The sequence below is a fragment of the Plecotus auritus genome (assembly GCF_963455305.1).
Source record: "Plecotus auritus genome assembly, chromosome: 6".
Classification (NCBI taxonomy): Eukaryota; Metazoa; Chordata; class Mammalia; order Chiroptera; family Vespertilionidae; genus Plecotus; species Plecotus auritus.
Window position 1 is genome coordinate 152967785 of NC_137773.1, and position 16495 is coordinate 152984279.

At 38.5% G+C, this 16495-nt stretch overlaps 1 protein-coding gene across 1 annotated transcript in view; it reads right to left on the reverse strand.

The window, feature by feature from the left end:
- Positions 1-16495, reverse strand: part of COL6A5 (collagen type VI alpha 5 chain) — a gene marked incomplete at its 5' end in the record, with an annotated part of 83147 nt that overhangs the window by 12186 nt on the left and 54466 nt on the right. Inside the window, 4 exon segments of the mRNA XM_080672233.1 lie at positions 9395-9588; positions 11720-11810; positions 14580-15239; positions 16081-16174. Of these exon segments, the coding sequence (XP_080528359.1) occupies positions 9395-9588; positions 11720-11810; positions 14580-15239; positions 16081-16174 (1039 nt within the window).

A 16495-nucleotide genomic window follows, 5' to 3' on the forward strand; every position in this document is an offset into this window, starting at 1 on the left:
CTATAGGACATAAGCCATTTGGATGGGGATTAAGTGTGCTATTAAATTGCTATGCTGCCTTTCCTGGAATTGGTGGGAAATCTCAAGATATGCATGAGGTATCCAGCTGTCTGCCTTAGAATTTGTCCATGGGTCAAAATTAGCCATGTGGTCTCCATAGATAAGTATATATACAACTGAGGCTATGTTGTATGTTTCTGTCCATATGAACTGTAGTAGATATTTTTCATAAGACTTTTTTATAAGACTTGTCATGAGGTTGACAATGCTTTCTTTTTTACTTTCACACTTTCTGAGTATTTAATTGAGCATTCAGTTCAAGTCAGATCTTATGCTCAGCTCTAGGCATGTCCCCTCTCATTTAATCTTCCATGCAGCACTCTGAGGATGGGATTATCATGATTCCCATTTTACAGATGAACACGCTGAGGCTCAGAGAGGGTAAGTGACTTGGCTAAGAAATGACAGCCTGTAAGTGGCAGGGGCAGGATTTGAACCCCACTCTGTGTAACACCTTCAGAAGAACTGGTCATCAGATATGAGGAGAACAGACACATTAAGGGAAATATTAACCATCTGATCAAAGGCCCTGGTTTGAAGAAAGAGTATCTCAGTCAGTTGCTGTTACTTCTGATTAAAACCACTAGAGAAAGTTTTCTTCCAAAAGTAGGCAATTTCTATGAATTAAATAAAGCTTGTAATTTTTTCTTCTCTAGACATCGTAGAGCAGTGGTTATTAGAAAAATTTTTGGAGATTGAGTCTTGTCTGCCATTTGTTAGCTCTGTTCCCCTGCTAAAAAATAGTAATAGACTACAATCTTATAATGTTTTTGAGAAAATTAAAGCTTGCACAGTGCCTAGCATATCCTAAGTACTCCAAATATATATATACTCTAGCAGGCGTCCTCAAACTACGGCCCGCGGGCCACATGCGGCCCGCCGAGGACATTTATCCAGCCCTCCGGGTGCCGCTGCCTGTCCTGCTTAGCAGCCGACTCCAGGCCCGCAGTGCGCATAGGAATTTGTTCATAGTTTTTTTAAAAAAACTATAGTCCGGCCCTCCAACGGTCTGAGGGACAGTGAACTGGCCCCCTATTTAAAAAGTTTAAGGACCCCTGTGAGAAACGAACAAATAGGAAAGCATCAGACATCTGAAAATCCTGCCCATGATACTATATTTTGCAAATCAGAATTTTCATAAAAAATATACAAAGTTGACTGGGATTAGTGGAACACAACTTACACACATGCATACAAGTGTACACATCCTCTCAGAAACGAGAAAACCAATTTTGTTGTGTTTGCGCATGCTTAACTGCAGAGAGGTTGACACACCTCTCCACTTAACATCCCATCCCAGGCCTGTCCTCCCTCCTGTCTGGTGAGGTCACGGGTCAAGCTCTCAGGTGGGGCAGCAAGGTGGGGAGTCACAGGGTGTGTACCTGATTTCATGTCATTGGTTTTATGCCAAAGGGAAATAGAGACACCTGTAAAATTCTCTTCTTTTATTGTATAAGGTCCTCTTTCCCCAGTGTCTGAACAAGCAGGAGTAACTCTTAAAATAGATTTCATCCTTTCCCCCAAAGACTTGAAAATAAATGTCTTTCCTAGCCTAGACTTTTCCAGGTGGACTTAAGTCTGCAAGACTTACCCTCACCATCTACTTCGCACTCTGAAACAACAGTTTGCAGAAGGTACCAGTGTACCGGGAAAAAGTGATGCATGCCAGGAGTTAACTAGTATACCCAAACACCTGGATCTGGCACTTTGGTTTTTATGTCCTCTGAATGAGTTTGTAAGCAGATTTTTTTTAATGAAATAAAATTTTAAAAAATTGTACCACCTCTCCAGCCAGTTTTTCTTAATGGTTAGAGTGTTGGCCCACGACTGAAGGGTCCTGGGCACATACCTCAGTTTCAGGTTTACCAGTAATTCCTGGCCCAGGTTGGGGCATGAGCGGGAGGCAACCAATTGATGTGTCTCTCTCACATCGATGTTTCTCTCTCTCTCTCTATCCTTCTCTCCTTCCCCCGCTCCCTTCCACTCTCCCTAAAAATCAATGGAAAAATATCCTTGGGTGAAGATTAACAACAACAAAAGATGCAATCTTGCCATGTGCAACAACATGGATGAAATTTGCGGGCATTATGCTAAGTGAAATAAGTCAGACAGAGAATAAATACTGTATGATCTTCCTTCTATGTGGAATCTAAACTTAAACAAAATGAAACAACAAGCTCATAGATACAGAGAACAGTATGGTAGTTGCCAGAGGTGGGGGGAATGAGGGTAGGAGAAATGGGTAAAGAGGGTCATAAGGTAAATAAATAGATGATAGATAGATAGATAGATAGATAGATAGATAGATAGATATGGCACATTACTGAGCAGCAGCAACAACAAACCAAAAAGAATCTAATTCAAACAATAAGATAATAAAATGTAGCTATATGTTTTGATTTAATAATAAAACTCATAATCTATACTCATAATGTTTTCAGAATTTTATGTCAAATATGAAGCCAATATTATGTGAGCAGCATGCCAGGAGTATTGGGGGTTGAAGGGAAAGAAATGACAGCACAGCAGTGTTTTGGGGGAGAGAGAAGTGTGTAATAATGCATTTTTAGAGTCTGAATTGAACTGTATCTTTGTGACAGTTTTTAGGACATTCCAAGGCTTTCATGGTTTCCCCAAGTATGGAGTCTGGCAATAAAAAATAACCTGGCATTTATCTTGCCACAGGAATTCAGACAGCTGCAAAAGCCCAGATAAATCTAATTTTCATGATTCCTGTGATTTTTAATAGCCATTTGCTGAATGAAAACTTTATTTGCTATTAAAGTAGAACTGTATCATATAATATGTAACAATTCTGGAATGACCATGTGACTCCAATTGTTACAAATAAAACCGGGGTTATGAATTCTCACTATATTAAGGGCTCAATAATTTCAGAGGCTCAAGGTCAAATGGGGCAAAGGTAGTGATTTCTAGGCACCCTTCTCCCAGAGCTAATCACATGCTTTTTAGAGTAAGGTAGGTAAATACAAGACAGATGACAACATGTTACTTTCATGAAAAACTTTAAGTTATATTCCTATCGACATCTTATTTTTAAATTAGCAAGCAGAGAAGTGTTCCTGAAGTGGAACCATAGAGCAAAAATCCTAAGACACACCAAAAAAATAAATACCCCCCCCACACACAAAACCATAATATAATAAATTCCCAAGTAAAAGTAAATGCAACAACCTCAGTCTATAGTTTAAAATGAAGAGGAAACTCAATTTATTCCCCAAAAGAGCCTCAAGATGGTTAAGATTTCCTAAAGAGTTCATGAAACATGTCATTAAAATTCGGACATGACCATGATTCTATTGCTGACCTCCTACTTTAGAAATTTTTACTGATGCTATGAAAACAGGATATTCAGCTGATGTTCCATGGGTGCCTCAGAAGTGAATTCGTCGCTTTTAATTCCAGTGCAGATTTCAATTTAGCAGAAGTAAAGATCTACATTCAGGTTCACTATGTGCCAGCAGAATTAGAAGCAAGCTACAAGTTCAACAAGGGGTAAATAGCTAAATTCACTCATTTATTAAAAGTAACATTATAAGGACACAGAAAAATCAGCATGAAGCTTGAAGCAATATGTGAAATGTATGACAGGATTATGTGAAAAGTAGGATATGCAACTGATTAAAACTATGTAAACCTATATGCCTGTGGAAAAAAACAAAGCATTTATTCCACACTACAAACAGCTCAGCTTGGTAAATTGTTTGAGACTCTCTGTATTAAAATTTTATATAGTGTAACAGTACTTTTATAATGTTTTTTAAATTAGCAGAATCCTGAGGGTACTGAAGAAATGTCTACAGGGTGTAGGAACCACCAGCCCCTCCATTGAATCTTCTACTTCTAACACTGTGGGGTATGAAGTTTCTTCTAAAAAAAAATGGGGTTTCTCTCACTATTGACAGTTTCTCTGGATAATTCTTTGTTGCAAGGAGCTGTCCTGTGCGTTGTAAAATGGTTAGAGGCATCTGTGGCCTCTACCTACGAGATGCCAGTAGTACCTTCTAATTGTGACAACAAAAACCTTCGCCAGACATTGCAATGTGTCTCCTAGGTGCACCCCCTTCCCCCAGAGAATATGCAAGAAATGATCACCAAATACCTTTCCTACGCTAATACCCTAAGATTGATTCAAAGTCAAAAGACATACTGGCTTTTTAAAAAGAGCTAATCTGTAGATCAGAATCAGATTAAAGTTAGAAAAAATGTAAAACAGCCCTGCAAATTCCCTTGAGCTCAATTCCAGCCTCACTTGAAGAGGAAAGTGTTGGTTCTAATTTTTCAATGAAATTCATTTAAAAGAACATCAGTTGAAGTTATCCTAAGGCCTGGAACTGCTTAAAGCGATGAGTAAGCCCAAGGCTGAGTTTGGATTAGTATTTAACATTCATTACAAATTATCCTGCCCTCCTTTAATCCTGAGAATAGACTGAATGTATTTTAAATACTATTAACATAGTATCTTTGACGAAAGTGCTAGGCTTGCCACTGGCCTCAACAATTGCAATTTAATTAGAATTAAACCATCCATTTTTCATTACATAATTCCAAAGAGCTAAGTGTATGCCATGGGTAAGTAAGTAGGAGGGACAGAATTTTCCAAGGAATTTTTATATTGCAGGTATCAGGGTTAAAATGCATGGTAGTATCTCTAGATAATCTCTATATCTTTGGGTCTTAAAAAGCGTTTTATTAGATAGATGTTTGGATGGATGGACGGACGGACGGATGGATGGGTGGGTGTTCAGTGGTCTTGGATAAGTAAAATCATATTATAACCCAGTGCTCCTGGAACCCTTTGGAAACAAATCCTCCTTTCTGTTCTGTGATACTAGATGCCCAATAGCTTTCAGCTCCATTGAGAACAGAACAAATGTGGCACACCAAAGCAGCCTCTATCAGAATCACATGTGCTGCTTGTTAGAACTGATTGCTGGGCCCCCAGCCCGAGTTTCTGAGTCAGTAGGTCTGGGATGAGTACTGAGAATCTGCATTTCTAGTAAGTTCCCCGGTGACGCTGATGCTGGAGGTTCAGGGCCCACACTCTGTGAATCCTTGGGATAGTGGATTTCAAACCTGAAAAAATACAAAAATCACCTATGGTGGATTTAAAGTTTGTGGCTTTCCCTTGCCACTCACACCTCTAAATATGAAGCAGAATTTCTGAGGAAGCTTAGAAATCTGTGCTGACAAAGGACTTCCATTCCAGGTAATTTTGATACAGATGTCCTTGAGCTGCTCAGAAAAGGTGATGGCACTGAACATGAACTTGGAAATCCAAGCAGATAAGAGACAGGGAGAGAGAGAGGCATAGGCAGAAAGATAGTGGTTGTGTTTCTTGTTAAAGAGGGTGATATACAACTCATCGCCAGACCACAAGACTCTAGGAACTCTATAAATTTCTTAAATGGTTGTGATTCCTGACTTTGCCTCAAAACTCTCAGCTCAAGGGCAGAAAGATCAGCCATCAGCCATAAGAATCACATTTACACCATGGAATACTATGCAGCAGTAAAAAAGAAGGTTCTCTTACCCTTTGGGACAGCCTGGAGGGACCTGGAGAGTATTGTGCTAAGCCAGTGGTCGGCAAACTCATTAGCCAACAGAGCCAAGTATCAACAGTACAACGACTGAAATTTCTTTTGAGAGCCAAATGTTTTAAACTTAAACTTTTTCTAACGCCACTTCTTCAAAATAGACTCGCCCAGGCCGTGGTATTTTGTGGAAGAGCCACACTCAAGGGGCCAAAGAACCGCATGTGGCTCACGAGCCGCAGTTTGCCGACCATGGTGCTAAGCAAAATAAGCCAGTCAGAGAAAGACAAGTATCACATGATCTCACTCATATGTGAAATCTAACGAACAAAATAAACTGATGAACAAAATAATTCTGGAGACATAAAAGCATGGAACAGACTGTGGGATCTCAGAGGGAAGGTGGAGGTGGGTGGGTGAGAAGAGATCAATCAAAGAACTTGTATGCATGTATGCATAACCCATGGACACAGACACTAGGGTGGACAAAGCCTGGGGCAGGGGGTGAGGGCAGGCTAGAAGGGGTCCATGGTGGCTGAAAAGGGGGACATATGTAATTCTTTCAACCATAAAGATTTAACTTACTAGATGTACCGGTTAATAATGCGGATTTTGTAATCAAAACACGATAATTTCAAGAGAAACATCAAAAGTGCTTTATTCAAAGTAATGTCCATTGCTAGCTACATATTTTCCCCATTTTTCAGGTAATTTGTGGATACCGTCCCAAGAGAACTATTCTTGTTTTGAGGCAAACCATTCAGAGACACAATTTTCCACTTTTTCGTACGTTTTGAAGTGCTGCTCAGAAAGTGCATGTGCCATCGATCGGAACAAGTGGTAATCTGAAGGAGCAAGGTCTTGTGAATACAGCGGGTGGATTAATACTTCCCAGGCAAGATCTTTTAATGTGTCTTTAACTGGGTTTGAAGTGTGTGATGGTGCGTCATCATGAAGCAAAATTACTTCACCGTGTCTTCTGGCCCATTCTGGTGGTTTCATGATCAAAGCGTGGTTTAAATTGACCTGGACGTTCTTTGTCTTTCACACTGAAATCATCACTTTTAAAGTGCTTAAACCAGTGTTCACAAGTATCTTGAGATGGAGCATGTGCACCATAAGCTTTCTGAAGTATACGTTAACTTTCAGCAGCACTTTTCTTCAAAATAAAGTAATGAATTAAAACTTCCCGCAAATGCTCTTTTTTTTTGGCATGAAATTCGACATTTTTAAACGTAAAAATATCTATGATGTTAACACCTTCAGCAAATTTGACATATGAAGTTGTGAAGCTTGTTGTCAATACAACAAAATAGCATACATATCGAATCGCATATATATTAACATATGTGTAACTCCATCTATTGAAAAAAATCCGTCTTATTAACCGGTACACCTAGTAAAAAAAGGATCAGATTATAAATGAGTAACAAGCACAACATCTGGAGGTGCTTATGAAAATTATCAACCTTTTATTTGTGCAATACTTCTGGAACTTAACAATGCTCAACTCTTACCGAGTGACTAAAATATCTGAACCACAATGTACTCCCCATGAGGATGGCATATCATACAGGAAGTTCTCAGTAGATTTTAGCAACTGGGTAAAGGTGATTTTTTTAAAAAAGGAATAGCACAAAGTCCCTAAACAACACTTATGATCTGAAACTAAGATTTATTTTAAAGGATTAAAAAATGTATATTATCCTTAGATCTGAGACTCACTGTTCCCAGCCTATCGGAACCTGACCTAATACTCACGGAACTCCTAGCACACTTCAACCCGGGGGAAATTGGGTGGAGATAGGGTAACTGACAATTTATATGTTCTCTTACTAGAGCCATGTAAAATTATTTCTTCGGCCAAATTGGTTCTTATGCTAAACTATGAATGTCTTGATTCCCAGACACATGAAAAGCCAAATGGAAAGTCTGTCTATTATCACTGAACAATGCTCATTAAGGATGGCTGCAAAGATGAATTTCTTTTCCTTTCTTAAATAGCCAGTCACATAAGTGTTTCCTAAAAAGATTCACATTTCTGGATTATTGGACTTTAGAATGCTTACCTCTAATAAGACTCTCACAAATGACAGTTTTTTATCCTACCATAGCCCAAACCACTTCTCTCATTTGCCTCTTTTTAAATTAAACCATAAGAAATTCCTGTGCCTTGAAGGCTGTTGTTATTCCCTTACCATTAAAATAAACACTCCAAATTAACTACATCCCTTAAAAAGAACAAATATTTTATTCTCTTCTTTAAGCTATCTCTATATGACATTAAAATTTTTTAACTGAAAATACACACACTCAAGTACCTTAAAGCCATGGTACTACATACATTCAGTTTTAATGCATTACCTCCTTTTAAAAAATATATTTTTTCATTTATTTCAAAGAGGAAGGGTGAGGGAGAGAGAGAGAGAAACATCAATGGTGAGAGAGAATCATTGATCAGCTGCCTCCTCCACACCCCAAATTGGAGATCAAGCCCACAACCCTGGTATGTGCCCTGACAGGGCAGGGAATCAAACCATGACCTCCTGGTTCATAGGGTGACACTCAACCACTGAGCCATGCCAGCCAGGCTGCATTGCCTTTTTTTTAAGTCTTATTTTTCAACTAACGATTGATTGACTCTTTTATTCTTAATTCTAGCTTCTTTTATGTAAATGTATTCCTTTACAGAATGTTTAACTTTTTAAAAGATAAAGTTCAAATGTTCATACTTGAGAAATAGTGGGACAAGGTAGGGACATTAGTGTCAAACCTGAATAAAAGAAAATGTATCTAAGGAAGCTACTAAGAAATAAATATTATTTATCCACATAAATAATTGGCATGCAATTGGCCCCTTTTTCTTTTACATTTAAATATTCTAACAGCACACATGGTATTTATGACATAATGCCTTAAATGCTGGCATTCTGGTCAAAGGAGCATTTTGGAAGATTCTAGTTGCAAAGATGGAATGGCTGAACAGTCTATTTAGAATGTCGTCCTTTTTCGTGGAAATACTAATATCGTATATATCTGATTTATTTTAAATTATTAAATCCTGACAAAAGGTATTGCTGCTTTGCCATTCAAATGTATAGAGGAAGCAGTGGGAGAGTTTATGCTTTATCATTTCTAGGTTTCTCAAAAATAACTCATATAAAGTCATGCAATCACTAATTCTGGGGCTCTGGCCAGGCCAACTTTTAAAGTCATTTTTATCCCTTGACTTTGTTGTTCTCTATATTACCTCCTTGTACATCACACTAACCTAAGTTGTGGAATCCAGAGAGACCTTAAATTTGAAAAGAATGTCAGGGACAAGCCCAATTGGTGTGGCTCAGTTGATTGAGCTTTGTCTCCTGCACTGGGAGATTGAGGGTTTGATTCCCAGGCAGGACACATGCCAGGGTTGCAGGCTTGATCCCCAGTAGGGGGCATGCAGGAGGCAGCTGATCTCCTGCAGTTGATCGATGTTTCTCTCTCATTGATGTTTCTATCTCTCTCTCCGTCTCCCTTCCTCTCTCTGAAATCAATAAAAACATTATAAAAAAAAGAATATCAAGGACATTACTTATAGTTTATAGTAGCAACTTCCTTAGCAGTGCCTGTCAACATTTAAATCTTTACTTTAAATAAAAGGAGTAGTTGTAGCTATCACTTTGAACTTGGAAAATGTTGCTTTAGATACCTGCCTTAATGTATTTGATTCTCTATTATTGCTAAAAGACAAGGACCAGTTATCTATAAATTTCCATTGTAACTTTTCATTTCCTTACCAGAAGTGAGACTTGCAATTTCTTCAGAATCCTGATCTTCATACTTAGTCATTAATTTTGGTGGCATAAATATTTGGCTTAGAATGTGAACCAAATGGTCATCCAACATAAAAGATGTGTCTCTCTCAGCATTTAATTCCTGGTTGATGAAGCTATTCTCTCCTGAAGGAATCTCATATGGCTCAGCAGTAAATCTGAAAGATAAAATGGGAAGTCTTAGATAAATCTAGAAAACTTTGGGGAATGCAAATAAAATATCACAACAATTTAATATAGCTATTTAATTATATCTTGAAAAAAAGAGTGTTAAAAATCTAAATTCATTTCAATCATATAGTCCATGGAGATTCATTATACTTATTATTTTAAGAAAGTATAAACTGGTAAATTAAAAAAATTCCCATTTATCCTTCCTTTCCCCCAATCTGCTTATAGCCTATGAAATACTACTTTCGAATAAACCAAATCTGATTTGCCACAGAATTTTAGATAAATGACAAGAAGGTCAATCACAGGTTATTTGGAACAACCAAATAATGTGTTTCATATTCATACTAATCACCATAGAATATATAAAAAATAGTCATTTAATTTACCAAGAACTGCTCTGAGAAGAATAAGACTATATAAAACTTATCTCATTGACATTATGTTTCATAAAATAGTCTCTACATTTTTATTCTTATGTGATTAAGAGTTCCCTAGGATAATTTGAGAATAGTTTTATTTAGATGATGATAGAAAACATATTCAATATAAGTTTACTCTTATTTTATTCATGTAAATAAATTATGTAATCATAATGTCCATGTTTACATTTGTTTTTCATACTGGGGTTTGGCACCCACCAGTATTACTTTAACTGTTGAAAGTTAATGAAGAAAAGAAAAAAGTCAGACATAATACATGAATAATACATTCATACCAAGTAAAAGCCAAATAATATCATAACACACAATTAGGAATGATCATTGTGGCAGGATGCATCATATTTTGCCAATATGTATCATATGTTTTTAATTTTCAGGAATTCTATTTTGGCAAACTAGATTCAACCATTAAATTAGTGTTTTAAATTTGTGTCTTGTTGAGTTTACTTGGGTTTGATGCAAAAATTTGTTTTGGTCTGATAGTTACATAAGAACTATAAGCATATGGTGTTTTCAGCTAGATTTATGTTTGTTTGTACATGTTTAAATAACATTATACTATTTTATTGTCAGTTCTGTAAGACTTGATTTTCCTTTAAATGACTTTATCACTTATTTAATGCTGGGAAACATTGCTTTGCATGACATCAATGTTATGTTGCCTTTCAGAAGGTGTTGGGTGTTGGACACTCCTTGCTAAACTACCAACTAAATGAAATCTGACTTTAGAGGAACATGAACTTGCATGAATTCTGAGGAACCTTGATCTTGCCATTTTGCTTCTGTAAGAGACCTTATCTGTTCTGAGAAGCTCTTAGGTTAACTGCCTCTGAGAGGATGGAGTAATTATGGCCTGAAATTTGGACTTTTGCAAGGCTGCATTCAGGGATCCAAGCGCAGGGAAGTATAGAGAGAAGCAGAGAGCAACCCAATGGGCCACACTTGTTCTGTTTGAGGTTCAAGTTTCATTCAGACCAATTATTTGTATTTTTATTTAGGATACAATTTTAAGGAAAATTATTTACATGTGCAGCTATATTGTGAGGTCTTTTATGCTTTGTGTTGAGGATGAAACCATGAAGCATGCAGGCCCAGACTTCAGTGAGTGATAGACTGTACTAAGTGTCTCAGCAGATGTATAAAAAGGTATAAAGAAGGATGAATTATGGATTTTGATTGAAAGTAAAGATGGACCTCAAAGTGGAGACAGTTTCAGTTAGGGCCATGAAAGATGGGTGGGGTCTCACTGGCAGGAATGGGGTCCTAGGCAGCATGACCAGAGGCCCAGGAGGATGGATCAACAGCTCACACAAGGCAGGTGAGAGGCCGGTGTGGCCAGAACCCAGCACTCATGGTGGGACAGATGGGCAGTGAGGTTGAGGTGGGTTGAGGCTCAATTGTGGTTTCTATTCTGGAGTAAATTTCAATGTGGGCATTTCTGAGGAAACCATGAATTTAAAGGCAAACTTGTAAGAAAGCTCATGAGGATGTTATAAGAACATCAATCCAGGAAGCAGGCTTGATGTGGAACTTCTGCTACAGAAAATGAGATGCATGAAGAGCCTTTACTTCAGAGACCTTATTAGCTTCCTCACCCTGATAACCTGCCATCAGCCAGTTACACACCCGTCAGTCCATTAACAGTCACTTGTAAATATAAGAGCTTTTGACTCACAAGAGACCGCTGTTTTGATTATCCTCTGCTTGTGAATTGATGAGTCTACAGGCATTCTCAAGCGCTGGTGGCGGGTACTGATTGAATCCTCCTATTGAGAGAGCAGAGATATAGTTAGATTTTTAAACAAGAAATTGGGTATGCTAGGTAAAGAGAATCCCAGTAGGAATCTTCTTGAGACAATAAAGGTCACTAATATATTTCAGCAAAATTTGGCTGGGGTGAAAACAGAATATAGTAGCAACCAGAAATAGCATTCAAAATTTGATGTTAGAGTGTTTGTCAGTCAAAGAATGATCAGGGTCAGGGAAAACAGACTTCCTCAAATTGCTCATTTAAGGGTTCACTGAGATGCAGAGACCCATGACTCCCATACACTCAGGCTCACATAATCTAAGGGAAATTTTATTCTGACTCTATAAAGCTGCTTCACTTTGCTAACAAATCAAATACAGAAAATGTAATATTTCACTACAGGATGCCATTTCTGTGCTTCTGCACCAATTAACACTGATTTCTAGGAAGAAAGGAACCACAGAAAGGGTTTTAGCTTACTGACCTAAATAAATCCCTTGATGCCCTCCCCATTGTTGTTCTATAAGCTGTGAAATATTGAGGAGTATATCATTTCCCCCCTTATTCAGGAAAACACATAGTTTTTAGTAAAAAGAGGCCTTTGACCATTAAATGGTCCAAGACTCCATGAAAATATCTCAGATAATGTTTATGGTTTTATACCAATCATATTTCTCTGGCTCTAGGATGAGCTTTTTTTTTTTTCTATTTCTCTGAAATGAGACTATGTCTTTTAATCAAGTGCACTTGACAGTTGCTGTTAGTGAGGCAGAATTGCAAGGCAGTTATTGTCTGTGCATGTGGGAACAGCAAACATGCCAGCATCGAAACCTGTAGAACTGGTGTCAGTGGTTTTAAAAAGTTCCCAGAAGTATTAGGAGAGGAGTCTTTTAACCCCTACAAACCAAGTGGTTATGGGAAGGCAGTGAACTGGATGTTTAACTACATTGCTCTGGTGGGAGTCAAACGATAGCAAGCTCTACATAATTTTAAGGCCACGCACGAACCCAGCGAGACCAGCTCTGAGTTATTTATAGTCTTTTAAAAGTGCTGCATCATCCTCAGTCTTGATGGTATGAAGAACAATAGTCAACGGGAAAAGGTGGATATTAGTAACTCTGAGTTAATAAATCACTCACTAGAGTCAAATTTTGAATATGAAGTTTTAGTGATGCCTTAAACAGTCATGGCACGACTGCTACATGGTAGTCTGTCTAAAAGAACTCCTCTAATTATTATTTAATACAACACTCTAAAAGGAAAGTTAGTATCAGCATTTAATTGGAAGCATTTTTCTATATTTTTACATAATAGAATGAGGTATCATACTCTGATGAAGGCATTCAGAGTTAAAGAAATAACATGATATTTCCAAGTGGGCAATTATTTGCTTCTTCAATCGAACGTGAGCCAAAGGAGAAAGGTGGAGCCCTCTGCAATGAAGAGTGAACTCTCAAGATCCTGTCACTGCGGTGGTGTTGGACATTCCTCGAACACCAGGGCAACTCTGGAATTCTAGGATGGTAGCATTGGTTTCAGCAGAACCTAACTCTGAACCTGTCAGATTCCCAGAGAGAATAAGTTCAGCTCCAATTCTCTGGGAGCAGTGGTTCTCAACCTTTCTAATGCCGCGACCCTTTAATAATTTTATGGTTGGGGGTCACCACAACATGAGGAACTGTATTAAAGGGTCGCGGCATTAGAAAGGTTGAGAATCACGCTCTAGAGCAATTTTTCAAGCTCAGTGCTACTGCCATTTGGGGCTGGATCATTCTTTGCTGCCAGGGCTTGGGAGGGTGCCCTGTGTATTGTAGGATGCTTAGCAGATCCCTGGCCTCTACCCACCAGATGCCAGATCCTCTCCCTCAGTTGTGACAACCAAACATGTCTACAGACATTTACAAATGTGCTCTGAGGGGCAAAATTACCCTCAGTTGAGAAGCACTGCTATAGAAAAAGTGTTTCTCAAACCACTTGTGGTGAAGGACAAGGCATTTTTATTTCTAATCCTTTGGAGACTGATACTTCTGGTCATCTTGTACAATAAGACAGCATCCACTGTTCATGCGCTTGCATGCCATGTCATTGTCAAGTTGCTTTAACATTTCCTAGATGCTTCCTCTCAGTTTCTGTATTTCTCCCTCCACAGCCCAGTTTGTGAACTCGCACCCATCCAGGGGTGGTGACACGGGAGTGCACTGGCCTAGAACCTTGCTCCTCAAAGTGTCATTCTTGGGCCGGAGTATTGTCGTAACTGGGGAAGCTGTTAGAAGTGCAGGATCTCAGCCTCCACCCTGGACACACTGAATCAGAACCTGCATTTCAACAGCCATGTGTTGTATGCTCTCACGCTTTGGGAACAGCACAGGACCGTGTGGTCTTTACACCCGCATGCGGGTCTCCAGGGTGGGCCAAGGTAGGAAATAAACCTGGGGTAGCAGAGAAAACTTTTATTTAAATGCTCATCCTGGAGACCATCTAAGAGTGGCTAAACTCCCTTTAGGTTGAGGGAGTGTGGCTCAGGAGACCTCCAGTAACCCTGTGCTTTCTAAAGTGCTGAGATTTGGGCTAAAAGACATTCTATCATGAAGAAGGAAGGTCTCACCACATTATGACCAAGATATAAACGGGGTGTAATCAGATGTGACCTAGCCCTCTCTCCAACTCACCGAAAGTCTAATTCATATATTTGGGTTAGTTGTAGATACAAAAACTTGTTAGCTTATCAACACTATTAACCAAATAATTCGTTAAAACAAACAGGAAAAACAAAATAATGACTTACGTCGGACGGAGTACACAAATGGCTTTAAAAACTTCACAATATAATCCAGATCTGGTGTGTGAATTCTCCCGAGCTGTATCAGATGGCGATCAAGTGGGTAGCTGGCTAACTCTTCCAAGTGGTCCTCATGTGGAGAGCCCAAGGAAATCACAAATATGGCATAGCCTCGACACTTGGCTCTCAGAGCCATCTTCTTTAGTAATTCCTTTCTCTCGTGATTTTCCCCAGCTGAGACCACAAAGATGACCTTATGTTTTCTCAGGTTGGGTGCTTCTGGGAAGAGATTCTCCATGGTCCACAGCAGGGCATGGCCAATGGTGGCTTCTCCATTTCGCTGCTGGAGGGAATTCTGGATGTGGTTCTTCATTAGGACTTGGCTGTTATAAGTTGTAAATGCAAACTCTGTTTTGACTGCACCCTTCTTTCTCCTCAAACTATCCCAAGGAGAATAGCTCAACAGGGCAATCCTATCGCCAGAGTCTGAGATTAAGGGGTCTGAAGCAATGTTGAAGTTGTCGAGCATTGAGCTCAGCAAGTCTTTCATAACCTTAAACTCACCACTTGCTATATTCTGAGAATTGTCTAAGAGGAAGGCTACATCCATGTGAGAATTTTCAGGCAAAAGAATCTCTCTGGTGCAAGCATTTGGAAAACATTTATCTGAAAAATACGTAGAGAGACTCATCAATGTTCAATGTTGCACAAGACTGTTGTTTGAGATCTTCAAGTGACTCAGTAACTGATTACCAAGAATTAATAATTTGACCAACACTTCTTCAATCTCACATCATTTAAATTAATTTTCTTTCTTTCTTTTTAAAAATATCTTTATTCTTATTTATTTATTTTTAATTTATCTTTATTGTTGAAAGGATTACAGATGTCCCCCCTTTTCCCCTATTGGCCCCCTTCACTCTTCTCCCCCAACCTCCCACCTCCTCAGGCTTTCATCTCACTATTGCCTGTGACCATTAGCTATGCATATGCTCAGATAAATTCTTTGATTAATCTCTTACCCTCCCCCTCCCCACCTTCCCTGTGAACTAAATCAGTCTGTTGCATGCTTCAATGACTCTGGATCTTTTTTGTTCATCAGTTTATTTTGTTTAATGAGGAATTTTCAATGTCCCAATATTTCTGTAGCAACTAGCAGACAGTTTGGGAAGGTCTTTGTTAAAAGCAGATGTGGGTAGCCTATATACTTGAAATGTACGATCATTTCAAATTCAGAAAATATTTTCAATATTTTAGAGGCTCTTGATACAAAGTACCAAACGGTCCCCAAGAAAAGCCATATCAATTGGAATAATCTTCTAAACCAATTTTCACATTCTATGGAAACTGCAAATATTGCAGAGATTGAACCCCTGACATATGGTGTTGGAAAACTTAAAACAAAATGTGCAACAAAATTAGAAATCTCTGATAAAGTCATATTTAATAACTCATCCAGAGGGCATTTAAGTGTTTCAGCACAATAAATACTTCTCACTGGTCTTACCATAGCAAAGGGTACAACGCTGAAGTCTTTCTAATGGTTCATGGTCCCCACTTGAAGGAGCTGGAATCACCTGGAATGTTCCAGTGTTGTCAAACTGTATTAAAAAAAAAAGAATATGCTTATTGGCTCACTTTTTTTAGTTATTAGAAAGCCATTGTGCACCCACTTTAAATATTAGTTTGAAAAACACCCAACCAATCACCATTACCTTTTTTATAACCTTTTGCTCTATTCAGTGCATCTTTAAACACACACACACACACACACACACACACACACACACACACACTCCCCCTTTTATCCTAAACATAATTTCAAGAAGAATAAAGAACAGGTAACAGCATCCCTATTTTCTGGTGAGAAAATTGCCACAAGATAACCACCAGATTCATGCATGGGGGCAGGTATTAAAATC